This window comes from Thermobia domestica, chromosome 4 (genome assembly GCF_964235325.1).
Source record: "Thermobia domestica chromosome 4, izTheDome1.hap1.1, whole genome shotgun sequence".
NCBI lineage: Eukaryota > Metazoa > Arthropoda > Insecta > Zygentoma > Lepismatidae > Thermobia > Thermobia domestica.
The window spans coordinates 260,520,733-260,535,534 of NC_137457.1; the positions used below are offsets into that span (position 1 = coordinate 260,520,733).

Below are 14,802 nucleotides of genomic sequence, written 5' to 3' on the forward strand. Positions count from 1 at the left end.
GGAAGTCCGATATAAAGTAACCAATAAAAAAATATACATATAAAGCAAAATTCCGAAATCACTTATATTTACTAAATTATCAAATTGAAGATTTAAAATTAGGGACATCACTTTCCCATGAGGGACATCGCTCTTCATCTCGAGTCCCGATTAACAGTACAATATTTAAATGAAGTAATAATTAATATTATGTATTAGAAAGTGTAACTACTCATTCTCTTGTGATTGATTTTGTACCCTTGAAGCCTAGTTTTTAGGGCAAAAATCACGATACTATTTTTCTTTCAAGAAAGAAAAACACGAAATTCACGTTATTTTAGGGTCACGATAACATTCTCCATTTCACCAAAAATCCACTAAATTCACGAACAGACACCATAATGGGTACAAAATAACGAAGGAGGATCTATTCATTTTTATGTTTCATCCTTGGAGATTTTTCAGTATAATGTAATAGAATTCAAAATTAATAAAATTATTTAACTAAACATTTTGTTTATTTAGAAAAAATACAGTATTCAAAATAGTATATTTTTTACAAAGTATAAATATAATAGAATTATGTATAAGCATAAAGTTTTATTAGTATTACACTTCAAATTTTAATTTAAAAAACTCTTGTATGTAATTAGACAACAGAAACAAGGTTTTGCAAGTCACTTTGAAGTACATGCACTCTAAACATGTAAAACACGGAAATTCACATTTACCTACTGAATTACAATTTCGTATTTTCTTTCTTGAATGCATATTTTTCATTCGCTTCTGCTATCCACTCCAGAACTGTCGTTATGTTGTTCACTGATCTGAAAGAAGATAAGAAATTTATGCTTTAGAAAATACTTGTAAACTAACTTAATACCGCAATTAAAGTACGACGCAAAATAAATCACGCTATAAATTCAAATTATTTGCACTTTTAATTTACTGTAGGAGAATCATTTATATTGAAGTGGCAACATATTTGGGAAAAAGAAGAAGTGTTACTCACATGAACACGCTTAAATTTACTCGATATAGTCCCCGCCTGTCTGGTGAACATATGTTCATGTTATCTGGCACACATTGGATATCGTTGAGAGGCGCCGTTCACGAAAGGGTTTCCAGAGAGTGTGCTAAGGCAGAAACAATCCTGGAAACATCACAGAAACGTTGTCTCGGAATGTTATCTCATTTTAAGAAACAAATCAAAATCACAGGGGCTCATATTTGGTGAATATGACGGGTTGTCCAGTATCTCCAAACCTAATTGTTATAAAACAGTTTGTACCGCGTGGGCGATATAACATCTGCCATTATTGTGAAGCAGAATTTCTTCATACTGCAGGACAAATGGTCATTTGTGTCGCAATGCTCGGTGACCCAGGTGCCCAGGTACAAGGTGACCCAGGTACAAGGCTTAATATGCAGCATTTATGGTAATCCAGGATGGTATTTGATATGAGAGATTAATGCCTTAATAGCGACAAAATATTAGTATCATAACTTTGACGATCGCTGGCTCTTATTTGACTCTTGTCGGTCGTGGAAATGCCGGGTGGCGCCATTTTACTGGACTGTTGTTTCAATTTTGGTTCAAACAATTTATCCCATGTTTCATCAATCGCAATAATGCAGTGCAGAAAACCACAACCTCCATGCTCGTAATGTTAAAGGTTTAAGTGTGCACATTCCCATCGGTACTACTTGTGTACTTCTGTCAGGACATGCTGTACCCATGCGGCTACAATCTTAAGGCGCATTGTCACTCTACAAGAACTTGTACCTGTCATAAAAAAAAAACTTGTAACCCAATCTTTCTATTTACTGTTTGCATGTTACAACTTCTTGAAAGCAAGAAAGGTATCTCCACCCATGTAGCACTGCACTCTAGTGAACAAACAGTGAACTTCCTCATTAAAATGTGTATTTTAGGGCACTTTCCCTCCCTGTCCAAAAGAATCCGTTGTTTCGCAAGCGGCGAGACTGGTTTTTCCTTTATATCAGTGGGAGAGCGATAGCAGGTAGCAAGCGGGACGTCCCAGAAAGTTGCACATTCTTCAAGGCCTTGCAAGATGGAAAAAAATGTTGTGTGTCCCTTTCAAAGCTATGTTCACGTGGTGAAATATAGTAGGGTTTCAAGATTCTTTTTATGACAGCTACAAGTTCTTGTAGCGTGAAAAGGCCCTTTTACGCATGTCGTATACTGACGCTGTTTAAGTATTTAGTTCACTAGCCAGTTCACTACATGTCCATCGATGGTTATTTTCGAGCAATATTCACAGTGTTTCCACATAATATTGATCCTTAGTCGATGTATCCCATCATTTTTTTTTTTTTTTTTTTTTGTCTGCTGATTAGCGTCCCGTCTCGAATCATGTTGGCCGATCTGTTAACCATCCGACAAAGCAGAACACTATCCCCACACGCCTCCTCCATGTAATCACTAGACTTCGGATTTTAAGGCAAATGCCTATTTTGTTCCCTTTATAGGAAGTAAAAAATACTTCGGATCTTTACGAATCATGAGGAATTAAGCCTATTAAAACACTTTATAAGTGCCCTAAAAATGCCTAAAATGGAGTTTAGCGCCTATTTTGGCCGTTTTGGCCTAAAAATGCCTAAAACTGCAAAAAATACAAAATTCCTGTATTTTTTAAATAAACTTTTTTTTTTAGTGTTGAGTGAAATTTAATTGACAAATCTGAAGGCAGAGTGAGTGTGTTTGTCGAGGCTAATTTTAGTCTAACTCGTATGAAGAAGTGAAACGCAGAGGGTGGTTGTATGTAAAAAATTGTTTCTAAAAGTTGAGCTATTTCTGCTCAAGGTCAAGCCCATTTGTGAAAGACAAAGACAAACCATCCCTTTGCATCCTGCAGACACTGTACTGAAAGATCTCTATCTCTTTCTGTCTGTCTCTCTTTCCCCAGGGGCAAAACCAAAGCTATTGCTAAGTGCATATCGCAGTAACCAATATTCCCCTCCCTGCCGTTCTGCATTCTTGGAACTATTCCACCTTTTCTCTTCTGTAGCGGCTCACTTCAGCTCTTCTGTGATCCGTTCAGCTCTCTGGAATTTGGACAATAGTTTACACACACACATTCACAAATCAACACACAGCTCTATTGAAGCAAGAATCTCTTCGGGTCTTCGCTTTCAATATTTGGGAAAAACCAAAGTCCACGAACAGAAACGATTCATGAAGTGACGCGGTTCAGTTGACTGGAGTATCCATCCATGTATCATTTTCGGGTCAGTGCAGTGATTTATCTTAAACACGTAGTTCAAGAACGATACATCGTCTCTACAACGCATGAACAATTGGACTCAACGGCTTACAGCCCAGTCACAGATCTTGAGGATTCTTAAAAAGAAGTTTTGTATCATACGCAACAATGCCAAAGGAGAAGTCTTCAAAAAGTACCTTGATTCGCCAGTGGTTGCAAGAATTTCCAGATCTAACATACGATGGAAGAATAATCTTTTGTCCATTGTGCAGCAAGCAGGTAAGAAAAGCTATTTTTATTTACAGAATTTATAAATTTAATTAAATCAATTGTACACCACCCCCTCCTTGTTTCTGTATAGCTAGCTAAAGTAAAACCTTTATCAATGGGAGGTTAACTATTTTAAGAGACAACGTTACTGAGCTGCTGAACTCGTGAAAATCTAATTTACATGGAATTTAGATCAGTTAAGAAAAAACATAAAAATAATCCTGTAACACAGGAAAATCTTTAAAATGTAAAGACTTCTAGCAGCCTGCTTAAATGAAATATATGAACGATGGTTTTGAAAGTGCTAATGGAAGAAAGTGTCTAGACTTACACATTCAACAGTTTTAGGGATTCTCGGGGATCTTGAGAAAAGCGGACATGGCATTCTCGGTTCTTTCCGAAGGACTCCCCCCCCCCCGAAAAAAAGCGGTAAAGGTTAAAAACAATGTAAGTTAAAGTTGACATATTGTGTCAGTAACTCCAAAAGGGGTCCTCTTTTCGGAGAAAAATGTTTAATGCCAGCAATTACTCGACAGTTTCAGGAGCTTAAGAAAACATATTTTTGCTATCTCGTTTTTCAAAAGAAAAAAAAAATACGAAAGAAGTTAAGAAAGGCGGGATTCAATTTTTTTTAAATGCCAACAGTTCCAAAAGTTTGAAAGAAGAAATGTGCAATGCCAATATTGATTATCTTTAAAAAGTTAAGGAAACTGGATATATCCTTTCATCCCGAAAATATCTAAAAACGAGGATTTCAGTTTGAAAGAAAAACTAGAAATGTCAATATCTTGAAAAGCATAAAAGATAGGAAAAATGTTTAAAGGCCATTTTTTTTTTTTTTGTTATTTTTCTCGAAAAAGAAAGAAAAGATCTGTTAATAGTTAAATAACGGCGTTTGAGGTTCATAGATTGTCTCAGAACTTGTTTTACGAAGCAGAAACTTGTTTGTCTCTTTGTTTTTTTATTTATCAATTTTGCTCGAGGTGCTACTGTCTATTGTCTTAAGATGCTATTGATTTCCATCGATAGTTACAGACAAATAAATTCCACACAGGGGCAAGAAAAGAACAGTCTGACACTCGTCTAACAAGAATTACAATTGCGGATAATTTTATTTTAGGACAGATCTTAAGAAAGGAAGAATTTGTCTCTGATGTTCTCTCCCCAAAGCCAAAAAAAAAAAAAAAAAGGAATTCTAATCGATTGCTCTCTCTCTCTCTCTCTCCTGATGAAGAATATCCATACACCTTTTGTCGCAGGGCCGCAAGAGACAACTAATTTCCAAAAAAAAAAAAAAATTAAAAAACGCCAATTTTATTTATTGTATCATGCTGATGTTCACGCTCAACTAAGGCATTGCTAATACTTTATTTTCGTTCTAACTTTGGTTTCTGTCAGTTGATAGTTGCAAAAATTTTGAATTTTTGAAATTTTAAAACGGCCCTTATTTTAAATTTTTGACAGGTCACTGATTTTCACACTGAAACATTTTAATCATATTTTGGGGAAAATTTGGTTCAAATCAGTTAAAAATTTTGTAAATTACAGTTTTAAAGAAAATTTTAAAGGGACGATATTTTGAAATTTTTCATGCAATTATTTTGGCATCCAAATCTCAAACAAAATATTGCCAAATTATGTTTTAATTTTTGCCAAGTTGGAGTGTGTCAGCATTCGAAATTAAATAAAATATAGTGCTTAAAATTAAATTAGTTACAGTGCTTAAAATTAAATATTATTTCTCAGATATTGATATACAATTTTATTGCTTCTGTCTGTAAATTGGGGATTATTCTGAAGTAAAATGCTCATCGATTAGTCTTTTATTTGATCTGTTCTGATTCGAAATGGGACTGGGGTATATTGGTCTTTAACGAGGTAGACCAACAAGTTTGCCTTTTTGTCAACTTTAAATCAATAATGTAACGTTCACCGATTAAAAAAAAAAAAAGCACATTACGACCAGAAAGGCAAGCAAACAGTGATGGTAGTTGTCGCAATTAGTGCTCTCAATCGGGTCAGTTCGGGTCGACTTTTGGTTGGACACCCTCGAGTAACGGGTCGGGTCAGGTCAGCCTAACTCGGGTCACGGGTCGGGTAGCGTTAGACCAACTCAGTTCACCGGTCGAGTCGGGTCACCCGAGATAGTTTGACCCGACCCGACTGGTGAACTGAGTTGGTCTAACGATACCAGACTCGTGACCCGAGTTAGGCTGACCTGACCCGACCCGTTACTGAGGGTGTCCAACAATAAGCTGACCCGAACTGACCCGTTTGAAAATACTAGTCGCAATGTACACGAAGAAAATTAGAGAATTTGAAACCGAAATTAAAGTTAAAACGCCACCATCTTCACTAGTTTTGTAAGAAGCATTTGAAAATATATTTCTAAGCGTTTTTTTTTTTTTTTTAAGGTTTCTCAGGAAAAGAAGTGCCACTTAAAGCAACACATTGATGGTGCTGGACATCTTGCCAAATCTAAAGCGAAGAAACAACAGAAACAGACACAGTTAACTCAGCCTTTTGGATCTGGATCTGAATCTGGAACTGCGAACACATTTAATGCGGATCTTGCTAGAGCCCTTGTCGCTGCCAACATCCCATGGAACACACTTCAAAATGAAACATTCCGACAGTTTTTACAGAAGTGGTGCCAGCAATCGATACCGTGTGAGTCAACACTCAGGAAAACGTGTTTGGATTCTGAATACAACAATACACTTGATACAATCAGAAAGGATATTGGCGATTCCAGCATTTGGGTAGGCGTCGATGAGACTACTGATGCATGCAATAGATACATAGTGAATGTTGTTGTAGGAAAACTTGATGAAGATGGACCTTCAACTCCTCACTTGTTAAGTAGCAAGGAAATTAAGAAAGTGAGTGCCCAGACAATTGCTTACACCGTGAACAAAAGTTTGCAACTTCTGTATCCTAGTGGTGTGGATGATTCTAAAATTCTTCTTCTTTGCACAGATGCAGCTTCTTACATGATTGCTGCGTTTAAGAACCTAAAACCTTTCTACCCCAACCTCATCCATGTTACCTGTGTAGCACATGCTTTTCATAGAATTTCTGAAACAATCAGGAACGAATTTCCTCAAGTCAATGCCCTCATTTCTAACATGAAAAAAACTTTTTGCAAAGCCCCATCGAGAATCGCTGTCTTTAAAGAAAAACTGCCTGGCATTTCTCTTCCTCCACAACCTGTCCTAACGCGCTGGGGAACATGGCTTGAAGCAGCTTTGTATTACGCAGAGAACTTGGACGCTATTGCTGGTGTTGTTGGCGAACTTCCTGGTGTGGAAAACATTGCAAGTGTTTCAGTTTTGAAGGAACTTTTCAAAGATCCCATTCTCAAAAGAGATCTTGTATATATCAAGTCAAATTTTTCATTCTTACCTACGACGATCACTAAGTTGGAAGCTACGGGAAAGCCACTTAGTGAACAGGTGTCAGTAGTTAACGAAGCCGAAAAGAAAATCCAAAGTGCTACGGGGAAAGTTGGGGAAAAAGTGCAGTGTAAGTGGGAAAGTGTAGTGAAGAAGAATGAGGGATTTCTTGTGTTGGTTCGTATAGGGAAAGTTTTGATGGGAGAGGATGAAACCATCCCCGACGAAGTGGAAATGAAAAATGTATCGAAATTTAAGTATGCTCCTGTAACATCTGTCTCAGTGGAAAGATCGTTTTCGGCAGCAAAGATGATCCTTACAGACAAAAGAGAGAGATTGACAGTCGAAAACTTTGAGAAACTGTTGGTAATTTACTGTTTCCAAAATTACGAATGAGCAAGTTGTGTACTGAATGAATCACCTGATTCACTGAAAACAAAAGATGTTAATAAAAAGGGGTATGTAATAATTTATACTATTATTTTTAGAGCCTATTTTTAATTTTTAGCGCCTATTTTCCTATTTTTAGTACCTATTTTAGGCGCCTAAAATTAAACTTTTTGGTGCCTAAAATTCCGAAGTCTAGTAATCACTTATGGATCTGACCTGCATTATTTTACCTCATGCCAGGAACACGCTGTTCTGGGCAGATAAACATTGTTTATGACGGTATGGCACATGATCTTCACTTTAACATTAAATTAATGTGGGAATACGAATACATCGACAGTATTGCTACACCACACAGCAACACACTACGTTCGTCATTTTACTCCCGGTTAAACGACAATCGAACTACAGCAGTTTTGTCACTTCAATCTAAGTGACTCTGATTTATAAAAAGCACTTGTAAACAGAGTGAACCTTCGTAGCCACAGTCAAATATCCAAATTGAGTTCTTTTTGCAACCAGTAATAGAACTTTCCATAAACTTCATGATTCGCCACTGGTGGACAGTCAGACCCTGACCCATCAGACTCGGTCTGGCCCGTGACTCAGTCTGGCCTAGTCACGACTCCAGTGTTGGGTAAGTTACTTGTAAAAATGTAACGCGTTACAAGTTACTTTACTTTGTCTTAAAATGTAACTCGTTACTAACACGTTACTAGATCCAAAAAAGTAACTGTTACTTTACTTCGAAAGCAACGCCTTACTAACGCGTTACTTTTAGGTCCGAAACTTTGAATATGTGAAAAAAATCTTATTACTTCAATTTTCCGTTCTACTACTACTACCACTATTATTATTATTATTATTATTATTATTATTATTATTATTATTATTATTATTATTATTAACAACATTTGTGTATAAACATGAAAGATAGGCGGTTTGTATTTGAATACTAAAAAACTAGTTGATTGCCAATCTTGTTAGTAGTGAAGTCTACGAGTCAAGGACATTGTTCACGAGCTTCTGAATTTGGGTTAAGGGTCTAGGTTGAGTATTCGGGCTCGAGCCAAACAGTGTTAAATGTTATAGGGAACTGGCCAAATGTCTTCAAAACTGCTCTGTTCAGGTTTAGAATTGTCAACGACTCGAGCAGCGTGGCTCACAGCTCATTCACTATCGACCAGAACCGAGAAATGAGCCAAGCCAACAGCTCATCCAACCTAGTTGGCTAGAGCCCTTAGCTCAGTTGAGCCGAACCGAGCAGATGGCTCATCCCAACTAATCCAGCTCGAGTCGGGCAACCCAAGAGAGCCGGCTAGAGCCATCGGCTCAGTTGAGTCCAGACGAGACGAGATGCGAGCAGTGTCTCCTTTTGTGAGCAACACTAAAAGTACGTATTTCATATTACTCCTTACATTTCTCATGGCTTTCTCTTTCCAGTGTAATCAGGCCATGATTTCAAAACGAGTTAAAACGAGTGAGCCATTTATCAAACTCGACGCCAAAAACAGTGAATCGGCTCGGAATTCGATTCGAGAATATTACCTTAGTCTCGACTCGAAACTCGACTTGAATTCGAGTCGAGTCGAGTTTTAGTTTCACTTGTGCCCATCCCTATGCGTTAGAAAAAATGCTTGCTTATTATTATTCTGCTAAACTAATTATATAATAATTACAATGTTGTTATGTAAAATTAAAAATACAGAATATAGAGAAAGATTACACTACAACTAATAAAATGAGAACACATGAACTGGGAGTGAATCAAAACTTGCCAGTAACTCTAAACTCGATACATGCTTTTTAAAGCTAGTTGTTCCAAACTCTATAATCAACGGGACTTTAGGAGACGCAAACTGATCTAAAAGAACTCTAATATTACATACCATCAACGTTACATCAATAAAGTAGGCCTGTTCATCAGAACACAGTTTATCATATTAATCCCTTACTGTACGTATATCGTTAATTATGGCACCCTAGTTGTTGATAAATATTTCTCACCGGGGCACCACTTTACTTTCAATTTCTGTCCACCATCATCTTCAGCTTTTAAGAAAAAGTATTCTTTCAAATGTTCGAACGATAAAATATTTTCGTTTCCCATCTTTATAAAAACACCAATCGAAGTAAAATAAACTACTGGTACCATCGCACACATAGTTCATTCACTGAATGTATTGATTTGGAGCTGTCAAAATCTAAGACAAAATCTTCCAGGTGCTTGCAATCAGTACACGTTATTTCCCTGAGGCTGTCCTCATCTTCCAAAAACAGCAAGTGGCACTATGGTCTTATCTGTTTCCCTGTGTGTTGGTGACTGACTGTCGGTCACTGACATACGTAGGTCATTCTTCGTTGATCCATTCTGAAACACTCACTTACAGGAAAGAAACATTTGTTTCCGACAAAAATATACGTATATTGTAGTTACTCATCTGAAATGTAACGACAAAAAAGTAACGTAAACTAGGTACGTTACTTAAAAATTTGTAACGCGCTACCGTTACAGTTACTAGGAAACGTTACTGAAAAAGTAGCGCGTTACTTGCGTTACGTTACTTCCCAAGACAGCACGACTCGCAAAACACGAATGTTTGTCATACACAAGCAAAACATCAATTCTGCTAAAGTAATTCCGGGCAAATTAGATATTTCTTGCACTTCTCTTTGTATCAAAACGATAGACTGAAAGAAATCTCAAGGGCTGTCAGAGTATAAACGGTAAGATTCATAGAAAACCATCCAGTACACGTCCAGCAAACAAACTAATGTATTCAGACAGTCAAGAGGCAGTGCATTGTTGAATAGGATCGTGTGAAAATACACCATGGGGAAGACACAATTACGAAAGATTTTTCTTTAGAAACTGGGATACTCTGCAGATAGAGTCGCTGAAAGCATTAACAATGCATCTGAGTCAAGAATGGTGAATGAACGTATGATTCACCGTTAGTTTGTGAAATTTCGTTCCGGTGACACAGCATTGCTCAAATAAACCTGTGGGCAGTGTGCGAATTAAATAATCTATATTGGGGGGGATAAAATTAGGCCAAAGGACATAGTCTGAAGGTTCAAATTTCAAAATGAGACAATAAATGCCTTACCTCCCATATATATATATATATATATATATATATATATATATATATATATATATATATCTGTGTGTGTGTGTGTGTGTGTGTGTGTGTGTGTGTGTGTGTGTGACTGTAATAAATAAGAGATTTATTAATTTAATAAATATACCGACAATAAATATGCACATATATATTGTCTGACATACACACACCCCACTAAACCTTTCTGAACGTGTTTTAATTTGTACTCACTCTTGTCCCCGTAGCTCTCTAAGGTTTATTTAGTTAATAATTCGGCTCGAGCAATAGCCATGATCACAAGCATATGTTAATTTTTCCACTCATATTGAAAGCTTCCACTTTGCATTAATACATACAGGTTGCGAAAAGAAACCTACTTCAGTCTTGTGAAAACCACTAAAATTATCAGTTAAACCGGACATATCTTTTTTTTTTTTTTTTTTTTGGTAAGAAAATCTAGATATTAGCCTATTAAATAAAAAATGGATTGTTGCTGGTCCCGATTTCTCACATCAAGGTCAAATCGAAGGCCAAATATTTAAAATATCTCAATTCAAATTTCCAGCTTGTGCTTCTACTTCCCGCTAAAGCTGTGCTCATCACGACTTTTTTTTTTCTCTCCAAATATCGATTCCGTGATGGGCACAGAAAGTCAACACTTAAAACTTACTTTACTGTTAGGTTGAAGATGAGTTGATTCACTATGGGCTACGTTATTCAAATAAAGTAAAACATTACACTGAAGTTTTTCAGAGAACATTAATTGCGTGGACAGCAAACTGTACAGCGAAAAGATGGAAAAATGAAGGGTTAACTTTAAAAAAAACCCGCTCCAGTTGAAATGCTTATACAGACACGGACAATGACACAGAGAACCAGTCATATTAACAAATGCTGAAACAAATCTTGAATTATTCGCTTATTCACCTAAAAATCACCTTCATTAATATGTCTGCTCACTAGGAGCGTATCCCCCAGCGTGTACGTTAACATATATTTACGAGAGAATACCTATATCTCAGATTTTGAGTACAGTTTCAAAAGTTCATTTCTGTAAACTGTAAAAGCAGTGATTACTATGCTAATTATCACAAATTAAATGCAACTTTTGAGTTGCATACACACAACCTACTAGGGAATGAAGACCATGTGCTAACAAAGAGTACACTGGAAAATGAAATAACATGTTATAACAAAAATTAAAATAAGATGATCATCGATACAAATATAGAGGATGAATATGACATATCCGAACTTCGCCAAGTATGGTAGAAGAAGCTATTTGTTTACTTCTTGGCCAACCGCTAAGAACATTTATAAATCTATATGTAGCTTTGTTATACGCAATTAGTACATTCAAAGTCACAAACGATGACAAACTGAAGGGTACGAAGGTACAGTTGCAAGTAACAACCGTAGTCATAATAATATAGTTCTACTAAACAACGTTGAAAATAGTGGGTAATTAGGTTGTAAGTAGAAATGACCAAAACTAAACAGTTTACATCGATCATTTCGAAATATAGCTAGAAGATTAAATTTACAAGAAATAACAAAAATCAGTGAAATTTGGAGTTATACTAAGCATAGTTTGAGGGGGAAAGCGAGCATCCCCGGTGGGGATACTTCAGCTGACTTCTTTGGGGGGGAACAAAATGTGATTGAGGGGGAAAATCCCCCTCATCCCCCCGGTAATTCTCACCCTGCCTGTGGGCATCCACCAATAACCATATTAGAATTAGATTCTGATGCAGATAAGTTATGTATACACCTTACTGCTGTCGCTTAGCGGCCCCGTGTAATGGGTAAGGTTCACGGATTAATGAATGCCACATTAGAAAACACCTGTTAATATTAATTGATACCTCTAAATGTCTCCGACCCACTGTGTTAAAATTATGGCCTCTATGAGATCAGAACTGGGGTTCACGCTCACTGTAAAATAGTGCAAGAGTTGTTTAATTCGGGTAACCTAGAGTCCCTCTCCACTGTTTCAAGGTTATTCCTTTATTTATCTCGAACGAAACTTACCAATAAGTGGAATCATTGAAACAAGATCTGAAATAGTTTCTCTCTAACTGCTTTCATTGAGTTGTAACTGGTTGATCCTGAGCTGTTAATGAATGATCTGATCTCTAATCAGCTTTATTAAGTAACCTGAACTCAAAGCGAATAAAAACAGAGAGAAGGACAATTAAAAGAAGAAATAATCACGAGAAGATGTAAGAAAGCTAGAGTGTGAAGGAAAGTGAAAATCAGTAGATTAACTATGGAATAATTTCATTGATATATTACCAGGGAAGCAAGAAATTTCGTGCGCTTTTGAATCACTCCCGCTTCCATTTGGCTGCTGAGGCGACATCTGTCCCCGTAGCATGAAAGTTTTGACTGTTTGGGAAAGCTTATTCATTGACGCATCAGCCACGGTGAATATAACTACGCATTTGTCAGTGTAGGGTGTAAAAATCGCTCGTGATCATGTCAGTGTCAAATGAAGTTTTTAGAGCTTGTTTGCTTTACGAGTTTAAATTGGGGACAAATGGTGCAGATGCAGCTAGAAAAATATGTGTTGCGCTCGGAGAGGGTGTAATAAGTAAATGTACAGCACAAAAATGGTTCCAGACCTTTTCAACTGGTGACGAGACCTTTCAAGATAAGCCTCGCTCTGGGAGGCCTAAAACAGTGGATATGGACCACCTGAAGGCCTCTATTGAAGATAATTCCAGTCAAACATGTGAGGAACTTGCTCACCGATTCGAGGTAAGCAGGAAAATTATTCGGGTAAGTCTGCATCAGTTGGGGAAGACCTGAAAACTGGGTCAGTGGGTCTCTCACGAGCTGACCGCTATGAGCCAAGTTCTAAGACTGAATATCTGTTCATTTTTGTTGACGAGACACAAAATTTGTCCAATTTTGGACCGTATAATAACTTGTGACGAGAAGTGGGTCATGTATGACAATAAAAAACGGTCATACCATTGGCTATCACCGAATGATCCGAGGCCTTTGACTGCAAAACCGAACATCCATCAACACTAGGTTTTGCTCTGTGTTTGGTGGACTACAAACGGTATCGTGCACTACAAATTCTTGGAACGTGGTAAGACAATTACCAAAGATGTGTACTCATCACAACTGAGAACGGTAGCCACCAAACTGACCCAGAAACAGACAGCACTAGTGAACAAAAGAGGTGTGCTCTATAACCAGGACAACGCGCGCCCTCACACCGCAAAACAGGCGCTGGAAGTAATCTCAGAACTTGGTTGGGAGCTTGTATCTCATCCTCCCTACTCCCAAGATGTCGCCCCTTCGGATTGCCATTTATTCTTGGCCATAGACAACTTTATGCGTGGCAGGCAGTTCAAGACTGAACAAGACGTCAAAAAGCAGTTGCTGAGTTTTCCGAGTCTCGGGAACAAATATTCTACAAAACTGGCATTTACAAGCTTGTTGAGCGCTGGGAGAAGGTTGTAGAAGCAAATGGAGGCTATTTTGCCGAATAAACAAACCGTTAAAACCCTGTAATTGACAGTTTTCTTAAATAGTATAAAAGGGCAAGAACTTTCTTGCTTCCCTGGTACGATAACACATCTACTTATTAATCTCTTAATTGTCCAACAACTTGCATTTCATAGCCAGGCTATTATTCTGATACAAGTATAACTTAAAGAAAATGAATCGTAGATTAGCTGAGATCGACCCTCGATGTACAGATTCAAACTTCAGCAAGTTAACGGATTGCGAAGATCGCAATATAATTGTGCCCGTCAGCATAAAAGAAAAGGAACTTCATGCTAGTGTGTCTGTAGGTCTTATTCAGTGATTTCAATTCTTCACTAGTTTGTATGTCTTTTAGAAGTTTTCCGAACATCATGCTCGATTTGAAGACATATGTAAGGCACCTTGGTTACTGCTTGCAGATTTTATACTCCTGTCATTTGTTGAAGAGCAGTTACTATTGTCTTATTGACTAAGAAAAACTACTTAACCGAACCTGAACTCAAGCCTGTAGTATTATTATTTTTAAAAAAATAATGGTTTCAACGATTAACTTCTTTTACAACCAAACAAATATGGTCAAGATTTTTCTTTTGAAGTCACGCTAAGTGGACCATTTTGTTAAAATACATTAGTGATTTTAGATAAGGAAGATTAGATTGCATTAGGTTAGTAATAATGAAACAAACTTGCTGTTTGCGTAAGGAATTATATTAATCTTTGTCTGTTGTTTTCGTAACAGAACAATCCTGTGGATTATTTTTCTAGGCCTAAATTCAGGATGTATATCTATACGTGTAAAGAATTTTATGATTCCTTTCGCCAATTTTAACCAAATAGTAGAGATATGCGTGTATCGGACCTCATGTTAAACTTATAGGAGAAAAGGGGAGGTAAACATAATAGAACGTAAACAAAAGAGAACAAAAGAGAATG

The 14,802-nt window shown here is 37.0% G+C and overlaps 1 protein-coding gene across 2 annotated transcripts in view; it reads right to left on the bottom strand.

Annotated features, from left to right (window-relative positions):
- Positions 1 to 491: 491 nt before the first annotated feature.
- LOC145683493 (uncharacterized) overlaps positions 492 to 14,802 on the bottom strand; it is a 47,711-nt gene continuing 33,400 nt past the window's right edge. Inside the window, exon 3 of one of the 2 annotated variants that reach the window (XM_081754831.1) lies at positions 492 to 806. In XM_081754831.1, coding sequence (XP_081610957.1) covers positions 719 to 806 — 88 coding nt within the window. In that variant the 3' untranslated portion in view covers positions 492 to 718. The remainder of the gene's footprint in view (positions 807 to 14,802) is intronic. The other variant, XM_081754830.1, reaches the window with a different exon arrangement.